This window comes from Mytilus edulis, chromosome 3 (assembly GCF_963676685.1).
Source record: "Mytilus edulis chromosome 3, xbMytEdul2.2, whole genome shotgun sequence".
Taxonomy (NCBI): domain Eukaryota; kingdom Metazoa; phylum Mollusca; class Bivalvia; order Mytilida; family Mytilidae; genus Mytilus; species Mytilus edulis.
The window spans coordinates 82,338,623-82,365,451 of record NC_092346.1 but is presented as its reverse complement, the minus strand read 5'-3'; the positions used below and the strand labels follow the sequence as shown (position 1 = coordinate 82,365,451).

At 31.8% G+C, this 26,829-nt stretch overlaps 1 protein-coding gene across 4 annotated transcripts in view; it reads right to left on the bottom strand.

Annotated features, from left to right (window-relative positions):
• Positions 1–25,249, bottom strand: part of LOC139514533 (WD repeat-containing and planar cell polarity effector protein fritz homolog) — a 35,853-nt gene extending 10,604 nt beyond the window's left edge. The window contains exons 1-17 of one of the 4 annotated variants that reach the window (XM_071303898.1): positions 25,151–25,249; positions 18,030–18,237; positions 16,407–16,451; positions 15,478–15,516; positions 14,734–14,804; positions 14,051–14,110; positions 13,637–13,757; positions 11,782–11,915; positions 11,279–11,356; positions 8,195–8,295; positions 7,765–7,827; positions 7,427–7,526; positions 3,042–3,078; positions 1,963–2,033; positions 1,421–1,471; positions 1,027–1,098; positions 438–529 (exon numbers count right to left, since the gene is read on the bottom strand). In XM_071303898.1, coding sequence (XP_071159999.1) covers positions 438–529; positions 1,027–1,098; positions 1,421–1,471; positions 1,963–2,033; positions 3,042–3,078; positions 7,427–7,526; positions 7,765–7,827; positions 8,195–8,295; positions 11,279–11,356; positions 11,782–11,915; positions 13,637–13,757; positions 14,051–14,110; positions 14,734–14,804; positions 15,478–15,516; positions 16,407–16,451; positions 18,030–18,090 — 1,196 coding nt within the window. In that variant the 5' untranslated portion in view covers positions 18,091–18,237; positions 25,151–25,249. Of the gene's footprint in view, positions 1–437; positions 530–1,026; positions 1,099–1,420; positions 1,472–1,962; positions 2,034–3,041; positions 3,079–7,426; positions 7,527–7,764; positions 7,828–8,194; positions 8,296–11,278; positions 11,357–11,781; positions 11,916–13,636; positions 13,758–14,050; positions 14,111–14,733; positions 14,805–15,477; positions 15,517–16,406; positions 16,452–18,029; positions 18,238–25,030 lie in introns of those variants that run through there. The other 3 variants (XM_071303896.1, XM_071303897.1, XM_071303899.1) reach the window with 3 other exon arrangements.
• Between the last annotated feature and the right edge of the window lie 1,580 nt (positions 25,250–26,829).

The window sequence follows — 26,829 nt, the reverse complement described above, 5'->3', positions numbered from 1 at the left end:
AAAATTCACATTTCTTGTTATCTTACTTTTTTATTGTAACTTATAAAAATAAAATGCTATAAAGTGAAAATATGGTAGAGCAAATGAATATCCCTAAAATATATCCTCAACAATCGAAAAATATACATCTTTAATTCAGCTGAAAACAGGACAGGGCAAAAAACAATAAATTCACCACATAAAAGGAGGATATTAAAATCTCTTAAACTGGAAAACATAATAAGAAGATATTTCCGCTGTCAAAGTAGTCATTTCAAAAGTTTATCATGTTGCATGTCGATAAGACTGATAGGACTTTTTCCTACACAAGACACCTATAATATATTATCTCCCCTTATCATACACTTTAATCTGCTTCGCTTTAGACTAACATATAATATGTGCATGGTTACATTCACAAATCTAAAAGCCAACATCAACACTTAATCATATCTTACTTAAAAAATTTGCCTACAGGTAGAATTCTATGTGTACATGGATCTTCTGACACCAACTGTACTTTCAGGGGAGATAAAGCCATATCAAAAACCTGTAACAAGCAAGATATAATAGTTTTCTGCTAGACAATTGTATTAAATGAGATTCTACATATTGACTGCATACCAATGGTTAACCAAACAAATTATAGCAAATCCACTGTCTACATGTTTGATTGAGTAAAATGGACTGCCCAATCTTCATTCCAATCTTGTATTTATTTGCACAAATTTAGTTTTTATCCTTTTTTTAATGTGGTTAAACTGAATAAATAAGTATTTCTTCTTAAACAATAATTTTTACCTAAAGGCACTCAATTAATTAAATAAAATATAATGTATTGAAAACAGTTTCTTCATTGTATGAAAACAAAGATTTGAGTTCAAAAGAACCCTTTGTGCAATTCATAAAATAACTTAAACATGTTAAAGCCAAACTATAATTGTTAATGCCATGAGATATAAATAAAACCTATGCAATCACAGCAATTTATTTTTTCTATAGGACTGATAGATCTACATTCTAGCTGCCATTGCTTCCTTACTTTACCTGAATATCTCCTCTAGCACCTACTACAAAGAATACTGTGCCTGTAGGATGCCACGATATGCAGGCTGGTATCTGTAAACAAAATAATGTATTATTATAATGTTTATATCGGACACCATCTATCTCCATTTCCCATGATGCATGTGTAAAATCACGTGTCTATAATAAAGTATTATATGTCATGCACATGCACATGTACTTGACATAAATTTATGAACAAAATATAAAGATTTATCTATTTTTATATGTATACTATATACAGTATCAAACACTGATGATTACATACCAAACATAACTTTGTATACCAGAAAAGCAATATTTTCATTTCAGGATTTGTATCACAAGAATGAAATATAATTTCTATATCTAGATGTTTTAACTTTACACAACTCACCAATGCAGCCCTGACATAAAATGTAGACTTTCTCCCTTCATCATATAGTACCTAAAATTAGATAAGAGTATTTCAATCAGAAAATAAACCTTCACAATCAAGATAGGTTAATTTTAGACAGACTGCATAGTCTGTGGAGTACAATAGAATGAGTACAAAAGACAGAGCTTCAACACAAACTCATTGAACCTGAAGTATTAAATAGGGATGTCAATACAGTATTAACTGTAAATCACACTGTTTTTTTTATATATATTTACTCACTGAAGATAACCCTATGTTACCTCAACTTCCAAATAATGAAATAGTATGGAAGAAAGAAATTTTGAATTTTTATCCTTAAACATAAATACAACTAAAACCAAATTTGCCACGGAAGCTACTACAGTCTGTTTTCTTATTGTATTGTTAATGTACATAATCCTAAACCATTTTTTTCTGTAAAAGAGATTTCTGAAAGCTCTAAATTTCTGAACTTATACAGCAAATGTTGTAAACCTTTAACCATAAAATTGTCTATAACTGAGTAAATTCATACATACAATAGAACCATCAGCACAGCCAAGAACCAATTTATCTTCTAGATGATTTCTACTTAAACAAGTTACATGACCTGAAATTTGAAGAAACAAAATATGTCTGTAAATCTACTAGTATCATGATTGTATGCCTTGAGTTAGGCATGTTACTTTTATGTTCAAATCAAATGAACAGAAAAGGTAATGTTGAATGTTTTCAACATTTGATTCCAGAAAAGACAATATCTGTGCAGTCTTTCAATCTGATAACCTGTCTTTCTTTAGTATAGTTTTTGTGAATCACTCAGTTAACATTTAAATATAAATAGTGCCTGTATAGTACTTAGTTCATAAGATAACCAAAAAGAATTTTTTAAAAAAATATGAAACACTTACAATGGAAGATTGCTGCTATAATGCAATATTAGTTTACTATTGTTATTAAACCCTGAAGTTTTACAGCAGTCTTTGAAATTGGTTCAGATTGAATTCTGCCCGAACTGTAAAAAGCTTGTGTTTGACTGCTGTTAAAGTATAGATCTGATATATCAAGCTCATATTAACCAATATGTACACATGTTGTCCTAGGAATAACTAGAAAATGGAAGGACTTGCAAGGACATTGCAATATAGTATAATTACTGTAATTGGTTTTCCTGTTAAAATGGTTTTACACTAGTCATTTTGGGGGCCCTTCATAGCTTGCTATTCGGTGTGAGCCAAGGCTACCTGTTTAGGACCATAATTTGACCTATGATGGTTTACTTTTACAAATTGTGACTTGGATGGAGAGTTGTCTCATTTGCACTCATACCACATCTACTTATATCTATATTACAGTTCAGACGGCATTAAGTCATTGTTGAGATCAATTCATTTTTAGACCTGTTTGAATAAGTCAGTGTTAAGCATGTTTGTTACAGTATATTTGCTCTAATGTAATTGTTCCAAATCAGAAAGTAAGAGTGTTAAATTTTAAGAACTTCAAAACTAAGTTAACTCTACTGCATTTATACCCCATACAAAACATGAAACTATATAATGAAATAATTGCTTTACTTCCCTTTAACTATATAATGAAATAATCATTTGTTTAAACTTACTTTTAAGTGGAATGGCAATATTTGAAATTCTCTGAATCTGCAATAATAATATTCATAACTTTATTTTTTTTAAATAATATAATTCATATGATTTACTTTAAGCAAATATATCTTTGGGGCAAAATGGCATCAGTGAAAGAATCCCCTCTCATGTAGATATATCTCTCAGTCACAATAATTTTTTCAGATAAATCAAAATAGTTTCCTAAAAGAATCATTTTCAGCTAAATTCAAAACTGACCAATTTTAAAAGCTATTTGAATTTAAAAACCTATTTTAAGTGTATAAAAGATATTTACATGATTCTTGTTTTTAAATCAAATGATTCCAATGATTCAAAAAATAGCATGGTAATTTTAAAATAATTTTTAGAAAATGAATCAAATGTTTATAGACAAATCCTGCTTAACAGACATGTAAATCTATCAATGATCATATAGTCCAATTCTTTTTGATTTATTACTGTAGTGTAGAAGAACCTGACCTTATCACAAATACAAGCTCCTTTTAGCCAAAATCAATGATCTGGTTAAAAACATTGGCAAATTGATTTTTATGTTCCAAAAATAATTTTCCTTGAATTATCTCATACATACAAGAATGAGCTGTTGTCTCACCACCGCCACTCTGAGACTTACCTTTCCTTGAATTATCTCATATGAAGAAGTATGAGCTGTTGTCTCACCGCCACCACTCTGAGACTTACCTTTCCTTGAATTATCTCATATGTAGAAGTATGAGCTGTTGTCTCACTACAGCCACTCTGAGACTTATGATTCCTTGAATTATCTCATATGTAGAAGTATGAGCTGTTGTCTCACCACCACCACTCTGAGACTTACCTTTCCTTGAATTATCTCATATATAGAAGTATGAGCTGTTGTCTCACCACTACCACTCTGAGACTTACCTTTTCTTGAATTATCTCATATGTAGAAGTATGAGCTGTTGTCTCACCACTACCACTCTGAGACTTACCTTTTCTTGAATTATCTCATATGTAGAAGTATGAGCTGTTGTCTCACCACCACCACTCTGAGACTTTCCTTTCCTTGAATTATCTCATATGTAGAAGTATGAGCTGTTGTCTCACTACCGCCACTCTGAGACTTATCTTTCCTTGAATTATCTCATATGTAGAAGTATGAGCTGTTGTCTCACCACCACCACTCTGAGACTTACCTTTCCTTGAATTATCTCATATATAGAAGTATGAGCTGTTGTCTCACCGCCACCACTCTGAGACTTACCTTTCCTTGAATTATCTCATATGTAGAAGTATGAGCTGTTGTCTCACCACTACCACTCTGAGACATACCTTTTCTTGAATTATCTCATATGTAGAAGTATGAGGTGTTGTCTCACCACCGCCACTCTGAGACTTACCTTTCCTTGAATTATCTCATATGTAGAAGTATGAGCTGTTGTCTCACTACAGCCACTCTGAGACTTATGATTCCTTGAATTATCTCATATGTAGAAGTATGAGCTGTTGTCTCACCACCACCACTCTGAGACTTACCTTTCCTTGAATTATCTCATATATAGAAGTATGAGCTGTTGTCTCACCACTACCACTCTGAGACTTACCTTTTCTTGAATTATCTCATATGTAGAAGTATGAGCTGTTGTCTCACCACTACCACTCTGAGACTTACCTTTTCTTGAATTATCTCATATGTAGAAGTATGAGCTGTTGTCTCACCACCACCACTCTGAGACTTTCCTTTCCTTGAATTATCTCATATGTAGAAGTATGAGCTGTTGTCTCACTACCGCCACTCTGAGACTTATCTTTCCTTGAATTATCTCATATGTAGAAGTATGAGCTGTTGTCTCACCACCACCACTCTGAGACTTACCTTTCCTTGAATTATCTCATATATAGAAGTATGAGCTGTTGTCTCACCGCCACCACTCTGAGACTTACCTTTCCTTGAATTATCTCATATGTAGAAGTATGAGCTGTTGTCTCACCACTACCACTCTGAGACATACCTTTTCTTGAATTATCTCATATGTAGAAGTATGAGGTGTTGTCTCACCACCGCCACTCTGAGACTTACCTTTCCTTGAATTATCTCATATGTAGAAGTATGAGCTGTTGTCTCACCACTACCACTCTGAGACTTACCTTTTCTTGAATTATCTCATATGTAGAAGTATGAGCTGTTGTCTCACTACCGCCACTCTGAGACTTACCTTTCCTTGAATTATCTCATATGTAGAAATATGAGCTGTTGTCTCACCACCACCACTCTGAGACTTACCTTTCCTTGAATTATCTCTGTATGAAGTATGAGCTGTTGTCTCACCGCCACCACTCTGAGACTTACCTTTCCTTGAATTATCTCATATGTAGAAGTATGAGCTGTTGTCTCACCACCACCACTCTGAGACTTACCTTTCCTTGAATTATCTCATATGTAGAAGTATGAGCTGTTGTCTCACCGCCACCACTCTGAGACTTACCTTTCCTTGAATTATCTCATATGTAGAAGTATGAGCTGTTGTCTCACCACCGCCACTCTGAGACTTACCTTTCCTTGAATTATCTCATATGTAGAAGTATGAGCTGTTGTCTCACCACCACCACTCTGAGACTTACCTTTCCTTGAATTGTCTCATATGTAGAAGTATGAGCTGTTGTCTCACCACCACCACTCTGAGACTTACCTTTCCTTGAATTATCTCATATGTAGAAGTATGAGCTGTTGTCTCACCGCCACCAGGGCTCACACTACTTCAGAATTATAGGGAGAAGTGACTTCTATTTTTGAAACTGATAGGGAGAAGTGGTGAGATTTGAAAGAGAAGTGCTCATTCGCACGGTGCGCTACAATGTATGGATTTTATTATAGTATAAAGGGCCATATGTAAATAATGTTCTTTTTATATTGTTCAATTCATATCTGAGTAAAAACAATACAATTAAAGTAACATTTGAAATTAAAAGTTGTTTAAGTTTTACTAAGGTTCTTGTGAGAAACTTATTCCAACTAAATATCTAGCACTAAAAAAAAAAATATTTTAAAAAATGTAAAGAAATTATAATATGTCATTATTACAATTTAATTAAAAATTATCTTGTGTATGAAATTCAGTGTTTCTCATAAAAAAATATAAAAGTTATTAAGCTGAGCCATAATATATTGAAATTAGTATAATAGTCTCAGAGTTAAGCAACTTTAATCAATAGTTTGAAACAATCCATAAAAAATATAGGGAATTATATACCCCAATCAATTAGATGTAACAAAAAGTCTCTTAATGTGTGTGGAATGCGTAATTTTTCCCTTTGGGATCAATATTCTTCTGTCAGCTGTTCTGTCCGTGCGTCCATAGTAATTATTGTAAAAGTACGGATTTCGGTCATAGCTGGTCCGGTTCAGATCCGTAGTTTAGAAATCGGTCAATGGCAGACGAATACAAGAAAATTTACAAAAATAAACGATGTTTGACTAGTTATTTGAAAAGGAACATGACGTTTTTAATGCAATAAATGGATTAAACATTTACTGGAGGCAACTTTTATCATGTTTAAATGAAGTAACAAACTTATTTTGCCGCCGAAATTTAGGTTGATGTACGTTTTCGAGTAACAAGCATCGGAACTTGCGAAAATGCATGAAGTAATAAAAAGTTGTATTTTTATCAAATAACCTGCTACACACTGCGAAGACAATGCTTCAACCTCTTTTCTAAAGATAATGAATCGTTTATGTCTGAATTTCTTTAATTATCAATAAACAAGAATGTGTCCTCAGTACACGAATGCCCCACTCGCACTATCATTTTCTATGTTCAGTGGACCGTGAAATTGGGGTAAAATCTCTAATTTGGTATTAAAATTAGAAAGATCATATCATAGGGAACATGTGTACCAAGTTTGAAGTCGATTGGACTTCAACTTCATCAAAAACTACCTCGACCAAAAACTTTAACCTGAAGCTGGACAGACGGACGAACGAACGAACGAACGGACGAACGAACGAACGGACGCACAGACCAGAAAACATAATGCCCCTCTACTATCGTAGGTGGGGCATAAAAATTGATGTTTCATCAACTTGGTAAAAATTCAAAATGTCCGATGACGGAAGCGACTGAAAGTGAGTATCGTCAAGAACAGGGCGACTTGATTTCGCTTTTGGGGGTCGGGGAAAGCGAAGTGACGGTCGGGAAGGCGACTTCTTTGCCCAAGTCGCCTGGTAGCGTGAGCCCTGACCGCCACCACTCTGAGACTTACCTTTCCTTGAATTATCTCATATGTAGACGTATGAGCTGTTGTCTCACTACCGCCACTCTGAGACTTATCTTACCTTGAATTATCTCATATGTAGAAGTATGAGCTGTTGTCTCACCGCCACCACTCTGAGACTTACCTTTCCTTGAATAATCTCATATGTAGAAGTATGAGCTGTTGTCTCACCGCCACCACTCTGTGACTGCTCTATAGTGAAAAATCTGTGTGGTTGTAAACAGCTGAAACATATGCATCATAACTCATAGATGAAATATATGAAAAATAAAAAAAACAGAGTCTCTACAATGACATCAAATTTCTATTATCTTGATAAAGAATTGATGTCATCTATGAGTATGCTTTGTAATATTAGTGAATCAGTGTTTTAATAATCACTCTGAACTGCATGAATTGGGAAAAACAAAATAACAGCATTGAATCTGGACTTTAATTATAAAATCAAGATAAATGACATACCTGAAGCTTGCATGAAATGGATCACACTCTGTCCTATTGTAAGCCAATAAGTCTATATTTGGCCTGAAAATACAATTCAACAGTTGTAACTTTTGTTATTTTTCATAAATGCTAAGCTAATAATTAGTATGCTATTGTTTAATTTTACAACTGCAAAAATATCTACACATATATATATATATACAAGCAATTTTTTAGATGCTGCATTAATCAATATTAAAGCACTAAACATTAACATCAAGAAATGTTAAATAAAAGACCTGAATATCTCAGATTAATTTAGAATTCTAATATTCAGTTTTAAAAAGTATTTTTGCTCAATGAAAATTATTTTATTTAACCTCATATATAAGGGAATGATTTCATATTTTGATGAATAAACTTTCAATTTATTTCAGAATTTTGTTAATAAAAGATTTATTTGACCTACCCATGTATTGATAGAACTATCAGATTTGCTCTGTCTCTGTCAGTTGACATAGGACTCCATGGCCATGCTTCAATACTGGAGGTTGGCCACCAAACTAAAACCTAAAATAGTATCATCAACTGTCCATTAACAATAACAAAAACATGGTCTAACTCTTAGTATTATATTAAAATTGTTAGAATCCTAAATATGCATGTACTTTTTACCACTGGATGTTGTGATAGTTTTCCATTGTTAAAATAGACAGAAGAAAACTTTTGAAAAAATTAAAAAAAACTAAGCAATGAATCACTTTTTTATGAAGATATATTCCACAGGATAAAAGTTCTGATGTGTTTCAAAATGAGAAACATATATTTGACTTATTTATCACAACCCAATAAAGTAAACAATGTACTTTGCATTTAAGTGTAAATTATCTGAATAAGCATTAATAGCTCACTGCTTTCCCCTTTTTGCTTCTGCTACTGTTTTCAAGTTTTATATTTAAGTAAATTTAAAACAGTAGATTTTTAATTTTATTTTTAGAATTGAATTATCTCCCTTAAAATCTAATAGACAACCATATGGTCAGATAATTTGATTAGAAAACTTTATTGATTTCTGTATTTCTTGTATTTTATTTGTTTCTATAGGTATATTGTTACTTCTCTAAAATCAATTGTCTTAATTAATAATGTATTAACCAACAATCTGTTATTAGAAAAGTATCACAAGTATCTTATTCTTCTCACTGTTAAAGGGTTATTTATAGTTGCTTACATGTCATTTGGTCTATGGCAGATTGTTGTCTCACTGGCAATTAATCATTCAACATCACCTAATTTTTACTTAACAAAATATTCGGCGATTATAAACATAACAATATAAGGTAAGATATGTCAATCTATCTACATAAGTAATTCAGTTAAATCTTGTCAAGTTAGTGTAAAACCTGTACTATAATTAATACATCTGCATAACGAAGATGACTTCAATACTGTAAATTCAGAAATTTTTGTGATTTGGTCATTTTTGACTAAAATGCAATTTAATTTTTGCGATATTTAGAAAAAATCCTGTTTAATTCATATTTCAAAATGCTATTTCCATCTATCAAACTCCCTTTCATCTCCTAATGATAAATAAAATGGCTGACTTGCACATCATCTCATGGTATGATTTTAGAATAAGGTTCCTTCTTTGCTTAATTGGTCAAGTATATTCAACAAAAAATGAAAACTTTAATGACACCATTATTTATCACAAATCATCATTGTTATCAAAGGTTTTAGGGAAATATAGAGTTAAGCTTTATACTTTAACATTTAAGTTAACATTTAAGTGGAAGATTTGCAATGCTTCAGCCAAAAATATCTGCTAATTCAAAAGTTCAGTTGACAAAAGTGACATAGTGCAACTCAAAAAAAATTACTGCAAAAAAAATTTAATACTATGCATAGAAAACATTGTATTTTGCCAAATCCATATATCACAGATCTATTATTCTTCAAAGGGTGTAAATATTTAATTCAAAGCAATACTAAAGATTCATTACTTTTAAAAACTAATTATTATGAAAAAACAAGCTCATAATTATGAAATGTTTTACAGAATGGATATAAAAGAAGACACAAAGAAAGTTAAAGAATTTAACTTTGATGATATTCTTCCTAAGAATTCTTGTATATCAGACTTTCGCCAAATGTATTTGAAGAAATTATCAAAAACTGTTGTTGATAGCTCAACTGATATACACAAAGAGCTTGTCTGTAAATATCACCTCTGTAATGATCTTTTGAATATGTATCTGAAGAGAGAAATAGTTTCTAAACAGCCGAGGGTCAGATATAAAGCTGGCAATGACTTGTGGGAAGTTAGAGTTAAATCAGAAGAAATGAAACTTACAACTAAAATGAAAACATTCTTACAAGTAATGAGTGAGAGAGGACTAGAGTTTTTACAAAAAGAGGATATTTTTCAGGATTTTGTTGAGATAGACAATTCCACAGAGACTTTTGTTACATATAAAGGTAAAACTGTAAATCTTAAAATCAATCTGGATGCTATATGTCCACAAGAAAGTAGTGAAGACTTTCAACCGAAAGACAATGTAAGCTTGACAACAAAAACAATAAATGAAGGGAATTCAAGAACAGTCTATCCTGACCATAAATTAGACAATAAATTAGGAATAAAAATTGATATCATTGGTCATAATGAGGTCTCATGTAATCCTACAAGGCCAAAAAAAGGCATCTTAAAGACAACAAAACATGTGGATTCATCAAAGACTCTGACTCAGCCAATAGTTGAACTTGATGATACAGATAGTGAAGATGATTCAACCAATCAAAACCAGGATACAGAAAAAGAAGCAAAATGTCATACAATTATTCTAAATTTTGTTTTGAGCTTAAGAAGGTCAATCCCAGCAGACATCGTGCTTAAACAATACTTCTCGAGACTTCTTTTAAATAGACAAAGAAATATGCTAATGGTTTTTCACCTTGGTCCTCTGATAAGGGACCAAGAAATTGTTCTATATCAATATATTAGCAGCAAAGATGCTAGTGAAATGACCGATCGTAATATCATATCTGAGGAAAATGTAGGCAAAGAACATCCAAACCTTGACTCCTATATCAACATATGGATGGAAAATGAAAATAAACTTGTTCATCAGTTTTCAGAAACAAAAGATAGTATAAAAGCTTCAATCTATGAATATCAAGGCCTAGAGAAATTACAATCTAAATCTGAGAGGATAAAAAAACAAAAGTCTAAAACTGACAAGAAAAAGGAAAAACAAAATATTGATAAAATAGATCATGTTTCATCATAATATTGTCTCTCACTAAAAAAAAACAACATGGATAGTTCATTGAAGATAGTGTTTTGGTGTTGTCATCAAAAAGATGATCTTTGTAGTATTATTTTAGAATTAAAAGTACTTTTCATGAAGGTGAAATACTAGTAACCAGATAAGTGATCATGAGAATTGTTTTTCTGAGGTAACTACAATTTAAGTCTAACTATCTATGATTTATGACTCAGAAGTTTATTTTAAGAATAAATTATTTAGTGAATATTTCTTTTACTCACCATATCTTGACGAGTATTGACTGATACCCTTCTCTCCAAACGTCTACCTAACGGTCCTGGAATGTCCATCTGTACGGTCTGTTTCAATAAAATAATACATAAAATTTAGCATGGTGACACGAAGTATTTTAATTAATATTGTTAAAATTGAATATCTTATTAATTGACGAGAAAATTTGAATTATTTTTTATTATGAGTCTTTGAAGAGCATTCTATGGCAGGACTCTACATACTATTTCTAAATAACAGCATGGGACTTTTCTTAGAGACATAAGTTTTGTTCTAATGTTGCTGTTACACCGTTGTCTCAGGATTATGGAGGATTGACCATTTATAAACATATTTAACATGTCACATTCTATATGTGCCTGTCACAAATCGAATCATGTAGTGATTGTGGTTGGTTCCTGTATATTTGTTTTATGTTATGTTATAAATCAGGTCATTGGTTCTCATTTTGTTATGTCTAGGTGGTTTGCATTGAATATTGATATGAATTTACCTTGGGTTCCCAAGCAGATATTTTTTCTAATCTCTTTATAGCCTCCCCTATAGGGGGCCTCTTGATGAAGAATCCATAGTCAACTTTAGGTTTATCAGGATATGTTGTAATGAAAAATTGGTCACAGACAAAAGCTGAAAGTAAACAAATACTTACAATAACATAAACAAAATACAGTAGTGTAAAATTAATTTATTAAATTATTTTCTATTTTAAGTATAGGATGAGGTTTATTTATATGGGGACAAAGTCCCCTATTACAGTAGAAAATTCAATAAAAAAAAAAAAAAAAAAAAAAATCAGGAAAATTTCCTGAATTTTTCATTGTACTAATAAAGCACTCAAAATCGTTCAATTTTTTTTTTTGTTGTGTTTTTTAATTTCCGGATCTGCGCAGAACACATAACTCTACTTCCTTCTTCCGGTCTTGTTGTCGTGAGACTTTGATTAGTCTAGTAAAATATAGGAACTCAAAGAACACAATACCAATATTTCATTTTTAATCATTCTTTGTCTTTGGTATGAATAAACGTTAGGCCTACCTGATGCATTGCGTTTCTTTGTTTACATTGAACATGACGTCATAACTTAAATAACGTCACAAGTAAATTCCCTAACAACAGAACCAAAATCGGAAACGTTACGGTATTTCCGTATCTTTTTTTTAACAAATATTTAAAATACAAAAAAAATAATTTAAACAAACTTCGTCCCCATTCACAGGTAATGCCTGCCTCATATTAGAAATCAAGAATGTGTCCCCAGTACACGAATTCCCCACTCGCACTATCATTTTCTATGTTCAGTGGACCTTGAAATTGGGGTAAATCCTCTAATTTGGCATTAAAATTAAAAAGATCATATCATAGGGAACATGTATACTAAGTTTGAAGTCGATTGGACTTCAACTTCATCAAAAACTACCTTGACCAAAAACTTTAACCTGAAGCGGGACAGATGGACGGACGGACGGACGAACGAACGGACGCACAGACCAGAAAACATAATGCCCCTCTACTATCGTAGGTGGGGCATAAAAATAGTGAAATCCTATGTTTAAAAAAAAGTTTGATTTATACCTGCTAACCCCCTTAAGCAAACAATTTGTTCTTCAATAAAGCCTAAAATAAAAATGTATTGGTGCTTACTTTTATGAAGAGGGGTTGCGATCTGAAGTGTTTTTGATATATATAACAATTTATGGTATAAGGGGGTGGAACATGACCCAAGTGACAAAAACTTTGATAAGTACTGTTAAGGCTGGTAAGAATAAATATAAATACAAACATTTCAGGGGAAGGGATATGTAACACTTTAAAGATCTTAATCAATCAATGAAATGAAGGGGATGGGCATTCTCCTAGGAATGAATCCTATAGTGATCTAAATATTTCTTACCTAGTCAATTGCGAAAATATGGATTGTTTAGGGTAACATAGGTAAGGAATCCAAATCATTTTATTAGATATGCTGTGGATTCATTATTATTCCATTGAATACCAATTTTCGTGGATTTCATGGAAAAAGGCAAGAATTAATATATACATGTTTTAAGATTGATAAACAAAAAATCTAAAATCTTATCCTGAAGGACAAAGGTCAGACAGGTAATCTTCATTGGTATGCAAAATATGGTCTTGAGGTGCAATACCAATGTACCAAATATAACAAGCTTGTGTAAAAGGACAAAAGAGTTATGTTCATAACATCAAAATGTCCAAAAACAAACATTAAGTTTGACCTTTAATTGAAAGTTCAAAATCACAGGATGTCATCATGATATTTGATTTCATGTTACGGGAATACATTTTCACATGATGTCAATAGCAAACATTAAACCATACATTATACATACCATCTGATACTGTTTCTCCAATACCTTTACCAACCAATGATTTGTCTATAAAAACTTTCTCAGCATCACCACTAAAACAGCTGAATACAAATGTTACTATGGCCATATTACTCAAGGCAATCTAAAGACAAAAATTACAGTGATCAGTGGCCATATCATTTAAGGCCCCCTGAACCTAAATGTTGAAATGGACATGCATATACTTAAGCAACCTTACAATAAAGGTTACAGTGGCCCTATTATGTAAGGCAACAGGAACCCAAATGCTTAAATGGCCATATCAAACCAACCAACCTAGCAGAAGTTGGCATGTAGAAGTATTTGGTCTCAAAGATTTAACCAGTAATGCATTGGAGCTGAACACTTCTACTTACCAACAATAATAGAAAGATATAAAATAAATATTTCATTTACCTGAAATACTTTTCTACTTCTCCATCTTATATGAACAACTTTGTGTTGAGACAGTAGCTCCTGTTGATTAAATAAAAATGCTTTTTAGAAATACTGAATTATTATTTAGACAATAACTTCTATTGGTAGAATAAGTGTATTTAGTATAAATACTTAATTTGTATAAAGACAATAATTCCTGTTTGTCCAGTATGTGTTACAATACAAAAATTAGTTTGGATTGACAGTAATTTGTTTTGATTTTCTTTATTACCGGTATTTTCTTAATTCTAGTCAGTATCAAAAATAAATGTATACATCTTTTTTCAATTAATTGTGGTCTAAATGAATTATATAAACCAACAGCAGATCGCTTTTAAGTACATGTCCATTATATATAAACTTCATTAGTCAGCTGATGCAATGTAGTGGTCTTGAGGTAGCAGGTTCATCTCCAGTACAAGATTTTGAGTTTGATAAGCATACCCCACCAGGAAAAAGGTTTCTGACAGACCAGACAATACAAATCATCACTGTCAATTAAGCCACTCACCAAATTTGAAGTCATTCGGTATATCAGTTTCAGAGAAAAGTGATATATGTGATTTCAATTTGAACTTTTTAATATTCTAAAATTAGAAGATTCATTTCCATGGTTTCAATCAAATTTGAAGAGAAATATTTTATCCTGTTATTTACTTTACCTCTACTTCCTTCAATCCATCCTTTAACTTTTCTGGTCTTTTATTTTTTGGTGACCATATCATATCCTGGGCTACAAAAAGAAAAATCATTTATATTCAAAATGCAATGTATACATGTTATCTATGTAAAAAATTTATAAATATAATGTTCAATCAGCAACCTCCAAAATGGTTTATGAAATGACCTTCAGATCTGATATACAATGTATATCCAATATTTTTCAATCTTTTGACTAGCATACTCAGATAAATTTAAGTTAAAAGTATTTTTAAGTCGCTTGAGCTCTTTTCTTGTTTTCCACACTTATACACAGTATTTTTAAGTACCGGTATATATTTGGTTGTCACATAACAATATCAAACACATCACTTACTGTAATTTTGAAAGCAGTGCCACACAAATATTACACTGTATATGTGATTTTACGATATAAGCATGCAGCAAATTTTGAGAAAATTTATACATTTCTATATCTGGTCTAACCCTGAACGGTTGGGGCAAGTATGGACACAACATTCAAGCTGGATACAGCTCTGAATTTGGATTGTGATTAAATAATTGACACAGCATGGGTTTCTGACATAGAATGAATGTGGTCTAATGAACTTAAAAAATTTTTTTTTGCTTTTGAGCAATTCACTATGCTGTTGAATATTAATCCTAAAAGAAGAAATTTTCTTTCTAATTTCTGAAATCTGAAATTGACAACTACTGAGGGATAAACATGACATTAGATGACCTACCTTCAGTGAAAGCTTTCTTCTCATCATTATACAGTAATTCTGTTGGTCATTTTTATGAAAATAAAATAAAGATATCAGTATTATTTTAATCTTTTAACTTCCTGGCAAACAGCTGCATGCCTTTTTCGTGCTAAGCTTACACCTATTCATAATTATAGTATCTAAAAACAAGAAGTAAGGCATGTAAGGTGTCTGACAGCTCTGAAAAGTGCTTAAAATTTGAAGTCAACACTGTCAAACGGCGTACGGTTACAATGAAAGTGATACCTGATACTAATCAGTCTATATGAATGAAGTTATAATGTTCAATAGTATAAATAGGTAACAAAAATATTTAGTTAATTGCACATAATAAAAAATCCTAAACATCTATGATCTACAAACTGGAAGTAAGTTCTGACAGATTTGAAAAATGATCACATGACCTCATCATGACTGTCCAGCTGCTGACCAAATCCAAAATCATTCTGGTCAACAGTTCATAAGTGTCGGAGAAAAGGGTCTGACATGAAAATATATGTTATACAAACTGACCACTGGACAGAAATCATTGCAATTACAGGTACTACTCCTGGACTAAGTGTGGGAGCATTAAATGTACAGGACATAACATAAACAAACCGACCTCTTACTACAAGTAACTTAATCATAATAAAAATGCCATGTGACTTAAATCTGACATTGCAAGATTTTTAAAATGCTTCTATAAAACATTTGATATAGCTTAACAGAAAATGGCTGTGAACATAATTCTACAAATCTAAGTGGAAACTGGGAGCACACTTTGTTCTTTTTATTTATCACTGTGAAGTGTCTGTGTATAATCTAACTGTTGATTTGATATCTACAAAACAATGTACCATAGATACCCTGTAAGTATATGAATTTTGATGGCAAAACTTAAAATTTTAACATGTATATATTTATACCTGACTGAGATTTATCATGATAACAGTGACAGCCAATTACATCATCTACAAAAACAAAGATGACATGTTATTATCAATTTGCATATTACATTGGTGTCAGTTTATTTTCTACTTTAAAAGTTTTAATGTCCCTTTGGTGTCCTTCAAATCTCTTTTACAAAAGCTTTCTGATGAAGTTTGGACTTATTTTACCAATTGTGTCTCATTGTTTATCCACATATTATGCTATGATAGACTGTAATAATGGGGGTACCTTCATGATGAATAACAGTAAAAATTCTTGTCAAATGACTTTAACAGTAATTTTTGGTGCATGATGATAAAATGGACACTTTCTATTTAGACATAAAAAACTCAGCTGATTTTAACGTTTTTCCAAAAATAGATACTAATGATAATTATTTGATACCTCTGATGAATCATGATAAGGATGTTTTGATGAATCACAATAAGGATGTTTTGATGAATCACGATAAGGATGTTTTGATGAATCACAATAAGGATGTTTTGGTGAATCACAATAAGAATGTTTTGATGAATCACGATAAGGATGTTTTGATGAACCACGATAAGGATGTTTTGATGAATCATAATAAGGATGTTTTGATGAATCATGATAAGGATGTTTTTGATGAATCACAATAAAATTTAAACCAATTTGATGCTAATGGTAGCCAAAAATGATAATTTAACACCTGACAGTAAAGAGCATTACAAGCCTCATGATAGGTGTACATTTTCACAAATATATACATGTACAGGTAAAAGAAAATTGCATAAAATCATTCTTTCTAACCAATAATTGCAATGAAAACTAGAGTAGATGTGCTGAACCAAAGCACCTTTGTATGGAAATCCTTTTAGTTAATTGATGTAATCTTAAAATGTTTAAATGCAAACTATAATTTAATTATCTGGTTCAATTCATAATTCATGTAATTTGATTCTAAAAAATTATTGTGAGTTAGTAGTTTATTAGCAACTTTTCCATAAGAGAAAGCTGAATGTTGACCACTTCATGACATTTGTAGTGTTAGAGAAAGCTGAATGTTGACCACTTCATGACATTTGTAGTGTTAGAGAAAGCTGAATGTTGACCACTTCATGACATTTGTAGTGTTTGTGTCATTCGGTCATCATCTTGTTGCCATTATATTATATTTCATATTTTACAATGTATATAATTTTGCTGAAACTTAGTTGATTAATTCGACAAATGGATCGTCTGTCCTCAGATAGTATTCTCCTGTCTTGTTTGTTGATCTACATTGTACCTGTACAAGCTCAGGTACCAGTGATTAGCGAACTTAATCCGGATATCCCTCAGGCGTTAGATCTGTATTGGATTATAACATAAAAAGCCTAAGGGTTATGCAATTACATGCATTTGATTATAATTGATAAAAAAAATGGCGTCGGGCTACAAAAAACGATGAAGTTTTGAACGATGGCGGAAGACAATTTAACGATGGCGCAAGATAATTTAACGATGGCGCAAGTCATTTGACGATGGCGCAAGACATTTGAACGATGGCGGGGCGCCATCGTTAAACAGGCCATGGAGATCCCTGTTAAATACAATGTTCATATCTTACAATCTTTCTTAAACTATATCAATCTTACCTGGAATATTAAATTGATCTTTGAGGGACAAAATAAATATTTCTCCCATGCAGCTTGCCATCTTCAATCAGACACGGAAATGATAACACTCATAAAAATGAATATCAAATAGATTCAAGATGTCTCCTTCCCACTTGAAACTTACTGCTGGTTAAAAAAAACATTGAAGAAGATAGCTGTTGGATCAAAGAAGCAGCACTGTACTAATCTACAAATTACAATAAGACATTTGATAAGAATAAGAATTTTATGAGGTTAAATCAAAACAATAGGATTGTTACATGTACCAAAGAAAAACATATAAAAAATAAAATGATAGACAAACAAGAAATCAGCCCAATATCTGAAATCATTTAGAAACCAGGTGCTCCCTAGGGCACAACTTTATACGACAGCAGAGGTCTAACCCTGAACGGTTGGGGCAAGTATGGACACAACATTCAAGCTGGATACAGCTCTGAATTTGGACTGTGATTAAATAGTTGACACAGCATGGGTTTCTGACACAGAATGAATGTGGCGAAAAATGTATACTGTAATGTTTACTATAGTGACAAAAAATGTAAAAGTTAATAGAAACAAACAAAATTACAAATTTCTTCTTAATTACAAAGTGTTTTATTTTAAAAACACTGTTTGCCTAAGTTTTCAATTTATATAGTACATAGTTAAGCAGAACAATTAGATATCAAGTCGATGACATGGGTATCTTTCAAGTTGGATGTAGAAAATGCATAACCTCCAATTTAAAAAAAAAATTACCACGGACGGAAAACGTATTAATCTTTTAGTTCAGTTATTTTCTTGTCTGCCCTTCAATTATATGACTCAAGAAAAAATTCCCAAAAATGGGTAACAATAGTATTGAAAAGAGAAAATCGAGTGCACCTTTTTATGTTAGGGCGTGTTTAAGTTGAATATTTTGTCTTGATACCGTACAAAGCAAGAATATTTCATACATCGTCTTGCTTCAGATTCTATCATTTTTATCTATCAAAGCTACAGGTTGACTTTATAACATAAAAAAATCACAGTACTAAAAGATGAAATACATGGGTCCGGTGAAATACCTATCTAATGAATCACAAAAACAGAGTAGGTGTGTTCGAATAGCTATTTTTTTACTGAAAGTACTTGACGACAGTCTTTCAAGTTGGATGATGAAAATGCATATCTTCGAAAAAAAATTAATTTGTTGTCTGTGATAACTGGTGTTTATAGTCTTCAATCATTAAAAAAATTTAGTCTGCCCTTCCACGAAATATTTAATTAGAATTTTTTTAAATGTTTATGAATTTTTCGAAAATTCCACCTAACAACCGATCAGACAATAGTTTTAAGTTGAATCAATGCAGACAAGATCATTACCTGATGCCCATTAGCTAGTTGATACATTTGTCTTTTAAAATACAACTGACATATAAGGATTGTAATGGTACAATGTGGATAAATTTATCGGTTTCCAAGAGCAAAATTGGTAGAGCGTCATCCCTACAATGGCTTCCATTTCTAGGATTGTGTAAATGAACTGGCGTAATGGGGAGATAATTTTGACAAAGTAGAATCCTGACTGTAGAGGTAATTAGCATTATGTACACATTTCATTAAATTTAGTTGAGACAAACTTAAGTTAAGAGAACAGAAACTAAAAAATTCTTCAATTTTTCCACTTGTAAAGGGGCATAACCCTAGAATGGTAATTAAAGTGCTTGTAAGGCCACACCAATTTGATTCCTTGTTCGACGTACCCGCCCGCACTTATTTTTTTCAAAACAGATTTTTTTTTTTTTTTTTTTTCCCCGCTTCCCGCATCCGGAAATGTAATCATGTCCATTTCCGCACTGTTTTTTTTGTAAATATTATAAAAAGATATCAACATTTGTTTTTAAAATCACAGTCTAACCTGTATATAACGATTTTAAACATAAAAGCACCCCAACACACTCATGACACTGTGTAAATATCTGTGAGAATATTTGTTTCAGCATGAAACCTAATCATCCAAAGTGGGAGTGCTTCGATATAAATTTATAACAGCGGAAATACCTGTAAAGAACAAAAAATTGGTTTCTTTCCCCCTTACTTATATTCCCTATCAAAAAATGTTCGTTGTTAGAATAAAGTACAAAGAACTTCTGAAGGATTTGCCTTCAACAGCAATTATATTGTATGCTGGCGAAACAAAACTATCCATAGCCGCTGCATGTTTATGCACCTGTCCTGATTGATTCATGGGCCTGTCGTTCAGCAGTTATCGTTTGTTGATGTTGTTCATTGGTATTTTCCCGTTTGGATATATAAATTAGATCGTAGGTTTTCCTGTTCGAATTGTGTACGCTAATAATTTTGGGGTCCTTTTTAGCTTGCTGTTTCATCTGTATCAAAGCCCTGTGTAAAAGGCCGTACTTTGACCTGTGTTTGTTTTTATCAGGTTTAGAACAACCCTCCCTCAGACAAGGAGTCATTTTACTGATGTAGAAAAGAAGATAGAAATACCAAGGATTTGTATAGTTCTTCTATACAAAACCTTTGAAAACTTAGAATTTTGTACTCAAAAAGAGAACAGTTACATCATATTTTAAACAACTTTTTCTAAAAGAGGGGTCCACTTATTTTGAATAATATTAAACTGTTAAAGTAAATGTGTTATTAAATTTAACATGGTTAAAGTCCAGGAATATTACAAAATTCTTGGACATGTTTTGACCATTTAATACCAGATAGATATATAGTTCTTTGAGAAAATATGAGCCCTTTTGCACAAAAAAATATATTATAACTTATATTGATCCCTCATAAAACCCTCATGTAAAAGGGATATTCATAACGTTAAGGGGTTGCCCCCAAACTAATTATGACTTGGGTGGAGAATTGTCTCATTGTCAGTCACACATACATAGACCAGATTTAATTATTTCTTGGTGAACAGGAAAAAAATCTTCAGAAATTAAAGAAATGTCAAAGTACAAGTGATAAATCAAGTTTTAATATTGTCAAAACCTACTATTTTATGTTTACAAAAAAAAATTATAATCGCTCGCCTTTACTTTTCACGCTTCGCCTCAAAAATTTGCAAATTAAATATTTTTTTATTAAAATTTTCAAATCGCTCGCTTGCCCCAAATTTTGGAGTCCAAAAATCCGTAGAACAAGAAATTAAATTGGTGTGGTCTAATCACTGAATGGTAAAGATTGCTTTAATTTATCAGTTGGTAGTAAAGTGAATATTGCATTGTATATTGTATATAGCATTGATTTAAGTTGATTCAACTACTATTCTGGACAAAGAAAGATAACTCCAATTTTCAAAGAACATTTCATAAAGCATTGGTTTTAGGTGATTCAACAACCATTCTAATTTAATTTCTTGAAACTACAAAAATGCTTGTTTTTGGCCCCTTTTTGGCCCTTTATTCCTAGATTGTTTGCCCCATAACCCTTAAAATATATCCCAACCTTCTACTTATAGTATTAAACATTGTGGTACAATTTCAGAACAATTGAAATACTTATACACAACTTATTGTCCTGACACTAGATAAATGCTTGTTTCGCCCCTTTGGGACCCTAATTCTGAAACCTTAGGGACCATAACCCCCAAAATCAATCCCAAGCTTCCTTTTGTGGTTATAAACATTGTGTTAAAATTTTATTGATTTCTATTTACTTATACTAAAGTTATTATCCGGAAACCATCCGTCTTCAGACGTCGCTGATGACGAAGACGACGTGATGATACCAATATACAACAGCAAAAAATTTTGCGGTCGTATGAAAACATATAAAAAATCAGCTCAAAATCTGGAGGCGAATAGAAAAAAAGTTTGTATAACTGTGATTTCCAACAATTCTTAAAGTTGTAAACCCTTAATTTTGGTAAAAATTAGCAGCAGAACAAAACTTAAACTTGATGGTTAGCTCACTTACCAAAAATCAGCCCAATATCTGAAAGCATTTAGAAACAAGAGGCTCTCAAGAGCCTGAATCGCTCACCTTAATTCTTTTGGTTAAATCTCTTATCAATGATTATTTTGGCTTTTCAATTTATTTAAATGTTTTTTGGATCGTCCTATTTTCTTCAAAAGCCAAAAAAAATAATCATTTTCTCCTATGTTCTATTTTAGCCATAGGAGCTATGTTTCTTGACATACAAGGAAATAAAATATAAAATTTATACTAGATACTCTGAAACTCATTTAGCCTTAGTTTGGCTGAAATTGATACAGCAGTTTCAAAGGAGAAGATTTTTTAAAGTAAGTCAACATGATGAACAAATTGTGAAAAAAAGTCTTTAAAGGGCAATAACTCCTTAAGGGGTCAATTGACAATTTCCGTCAAATTGACTTAATTGAAGATCTTACTTTGCTGAACATTATTGCTGTTTACAGTTTATTTCTATCTATAATTATATTCAAGATAATAAACAAAAACAGCAAAATTTCCTTAAAATTATCAATTCAGGGGCAGCAACCCAACAACAGGTTGTCTGATTCATCTGAAAATTTCAGGGCAGATAGATCTTGACCTGATAAACAATTTTACCCACGTCAGATTTGCTCTAAATGCTTTGGTTTTTGAGTTATAAGCCAAAAACTGCATTTGACCCCTATGTTCTATTTTTAGCAATGGCGACTATGTTTGTTGATAGATCATAACTTCGGATACAATTTACAAACTAGATAACCTAAGGAACATTCAGTTAAAGTTTGGAAGTATTTGGCCCAGTAGTTTCAGAGGAGAAGATTTTTGTAAAAGATTACTAAGATTTACAAAAATGGTTAAAAATTGACTATAAAGGGCAATAACTCCTAAAGGGGTCAACTGACCATTTCCGTCATGTTGACTTATTTGTAAATCTTACTTTGCTGAACATTATTGCTGTTACAGTTTATCTCTATCTATAATAATATTCAAGATAATAACCAAAAACAGCAAAATTTCTTTAAAATTACCAATTCAGGGGCAGTAACCCAACAACAGGTTGTCTGATTCATCTGAAAATTTCAGGGCAGATAGATCTTGACCTGATAAACAATATTACCCCATGTCAGATTTGCTCTAAATGCTTTGGTTTTTGAGTTATAAGCCAAAAACTGCATTTGACCCCTATGTTCTATTTTTAGCCATGGCGACCATGTTTGTTGATAGATCACAACTTCGGATACAATTTACAAACTAGATACCCTAAGGAACATTCAGTTAAAGTTTGGAAGTATTTGGCCCAGTAGTTTCAGAGGAGAAGATTTTTGTAAAAGATTACTAAGATTTACGAAAAATGGTTAAAAATTGACTATAAAGGGCAATAACTCCTAAAGGGGTCAACTGACCATTTCCGTCATGTTGACTTATTTGTAAATCTTACTTTGCTGAACATTATTCCTATTTACAGTTTATCTCTATCTATAATAATATTCAAGATAATAACCAAAAACAGCAAAATTTCCTTAAAATTACCAATTCAGGGGCAGCAACCCAACAACGGGTTGTCTGATTCATCTGAAAATTTCAGGGCAGATAGATCTTGACCTGATAAACAATATTACCCCTGTCAGATTTGCTCTAAATGCTTTGGTTTTTGAGTTATAAGCCAAAAACTGCATTTGACCCCTATGTTCTATTTTTAGCAATGGCGACCATGTTTGTTGATAGATCAAAACTTCGGATACAATTTATAAATAAGATACCCTAAGGAACATTCAGTTAAAGTTTGAAAGTATTTGGCCCAGTAGTTTCAGAGGAGAAGATTCTTGAAATAGTTTACAACGACAGACGACGACAGACGACGGACGACGACGGACACCAAGTGATGGCATAAGCTCACTTGTCCCGCTAAAAAGGTCTGTATAACTGTGATTTTCAAATATATATAAAAGTCCAAAGCCACAAATTTTACAGCAAAAATTAGCATAGCGGAATGAAACTTTAACTTGATCTGTAACTCATCATGGATAACTCACGTACCAAATATCTGAAAGCATTTAGAACATGTAGAAAAAAAGTTTGTATAACCGTGATTTTCAACAATTTATCAAAGTCCATAGCCTGTAGTTTCGGCAAAAATTAGCCGAGCAAAACAAAACTTGAACTTGATCTGTAACTCATCTTGGTTAACTTACATGCCAAAAATCATCCCAATATCTGAAAGCATTAAGAAAAAAAGTCTCTATAACTGTGATTTTCAACATTTTTTCAAAGTCCAAAGCCTGTAATTTTTTTTGAAAAATTAGCAGAGCGGAACAAAACTTACACTTGATCTGTAACTCATCATGGTTAACTCACATATCACCATGTGATAATTAATAAATATGAGTTAGTAATTGTATTGTAACTGTATGTAAAAAATTGTTTGTATCTATGTATCTATGCAAATCAATATTCTTTTTCCTTATTCATGTATGCTCTGTATGCCCCTTGTGGGCCCTAAATTGGAAATAAAATATGTTCTGTTCTGTTCAGTTCTGTATCAAAAATCAGCTCAATATCTGAAGGCGTTTAGAAAAAAAACTCTGTATAACTGTGATTTTCACCAACTTATCAAAGTCCAAAGCCCGTAATTTTTTTTGAAAAATTAGTGGAGTGGAACGAAACTTAAACTTGATCTGTACCTCATCATGGTTAACTTACATATCGAAATTCAGCCCAATATCTGAAGGCGTTTAGAAAAAAACTCTGTATATAATGGTTTGTTGTGTAATGACAGAATTACGTAATTTCAGAATTACGGTCAAGGGTAAAACTATATGGCACTGACAACTTCTTTGCGGGGCCATAAAAATAATATATCAACATTCAATAATGTGAAGTGTCAAAACTAAAATTGTGGATTTGATCGTTCTCATAGGAAAAAATAATGTGGCTAATTAAATTTGCATTTATCCCTCGTTGAGTTTTATAACTTCCAGATTTTTTTGGAGGAATTTGAGAGTCGAATCTGTGTTTTAGGGGTTCGTATGGATAGTAAACCCGGCAATTGTAACAAGCCCCTGTGGTCTGAGACTCACCAATCAAAAGACAAAATGTTATCCAAAAAAGTCAATGAATTTTTCATAGGTTCATGAACAGCATAAATATAAGTCCTGTATCCGTTTATATCCGACTGTCTTAATTTTTAAAAATTATACCATAAGTCGAACCTAAATGTAATTTTGCATTCTTTCAAATTCTTTCAACTTTGTTTTCCTTTGCTACAAGGGAGATAACCTTGAGATTATGCTAAAACATAGTTAACTTAAACCGGGACCGATCGGAATGTTACAGACATATTATATTGTTTGTAACATATTGGTCCGATTTGTTGTCATTCATTCCACATAGTCATAGCGTTTGTCGGACTTATATTCAGGGGTGTAGAGGGCTTTCCTTATTTTGGAAAATATCAGTATTTCTGCCAGAATGTTTTTAAGCATAAAATACTCCAAAAGTGAACCATCTGCAAATCTACGGATATGAACGTAGATAACTTATAATATATCACCACCTAATCACTGAGACTACTATAACAGTATCGGATTTAATTATTTTTCTTTATAAATAGATTAAAAACAAAATTGAATGAGCGGGAAAAGGAAAATAATTTTTATTTTTCAAATTTTGTTATCACTAATGCCAGAGACATATAAAATCAACTTTTAAAGACTCTGAATCAGCAGTAAATTCATTTAATAATATACTATATGAAAATGCTTTGAAGTCTGCAAAACTAGTAAAGAAAGTCCCAGTCAGAAATAAAAATCAAAATAGGTCAAAAAGACGACCTTGGTACTCTGAATCTTGCCGTGAACTTGGCGTTACAGTAAAAAATTATGCAAAGTTAGTTAATAAACATCCCTATAATTCTGAATACAGACATAAATTTTATTCTTTCAGATCTAGACTTAGACGTCTATGTAAATATGAAGAAAATAAATACAAAAAAGATATATTTTCAGAACTTTATACATGTGAGAAAGACCCAAAGATGTTTTGGAACATCTTGAATAAATTAAGTATCAAAAAAGTAATAACAAAGAAAATGAATCTTTACCACAAGAAGATTTCATCCAGTTTTATAAAAAATTGAATAACTGTGACATAAATCACAATAGTTTTCACTCTAAAATTATTAAAGATTTTGACTCTCTAAAAGAAAAGTTTAATTTATCACATGTTACAGATGACTTAACTCACTTGAGTTCAGAGATAACAATTGAAGAGATAGTAACAGCTATTCGTTTAATTAAAAATGGCAAAAGCACATCAGCCGACATGATTTCAAATGAAATGTTGAAAAATGCAATCCCCATCTTAATAAAACCACTTCATAAACTCTTTAATAGCATATTCGAATCTGGTCAATTTCCGAGAATATGGAATGAGAGCTTACTTGTTCTCTTGCATAAGAAAGGGGACAAATTTGATCCAGGGAACTATAGAGGTATATCTATTAGTTCCAACCTAGGTAAACTTTTTAATAAAGTTTTATATAAACGTTTAGTAAAATTTATGGATATCAAAAATTTAATAAGTAAAAATCAAATAGGTTTTAAAGAGAAAAGTCGTACAGCTGACCACATATTCACTCTTAAGACCATAACTGATCAATATAGACAAAAAAAGAAAAAAGTTTTTGCTGCCTTCATAGACTTAAAAAAGGCATTTGATACTGTATGGCGACTAGGTTTATTTTCTAAACTCATAAAACATAATATCCCCCAAAAAAATTTTAATGTTATTTATTCAATGTATACTGATACAGTAAGTAGAATAAAATTCTCTAATAGGTTGAGTCCTCCATTCCTATCAGAAAGGGGTGTTAAACAAG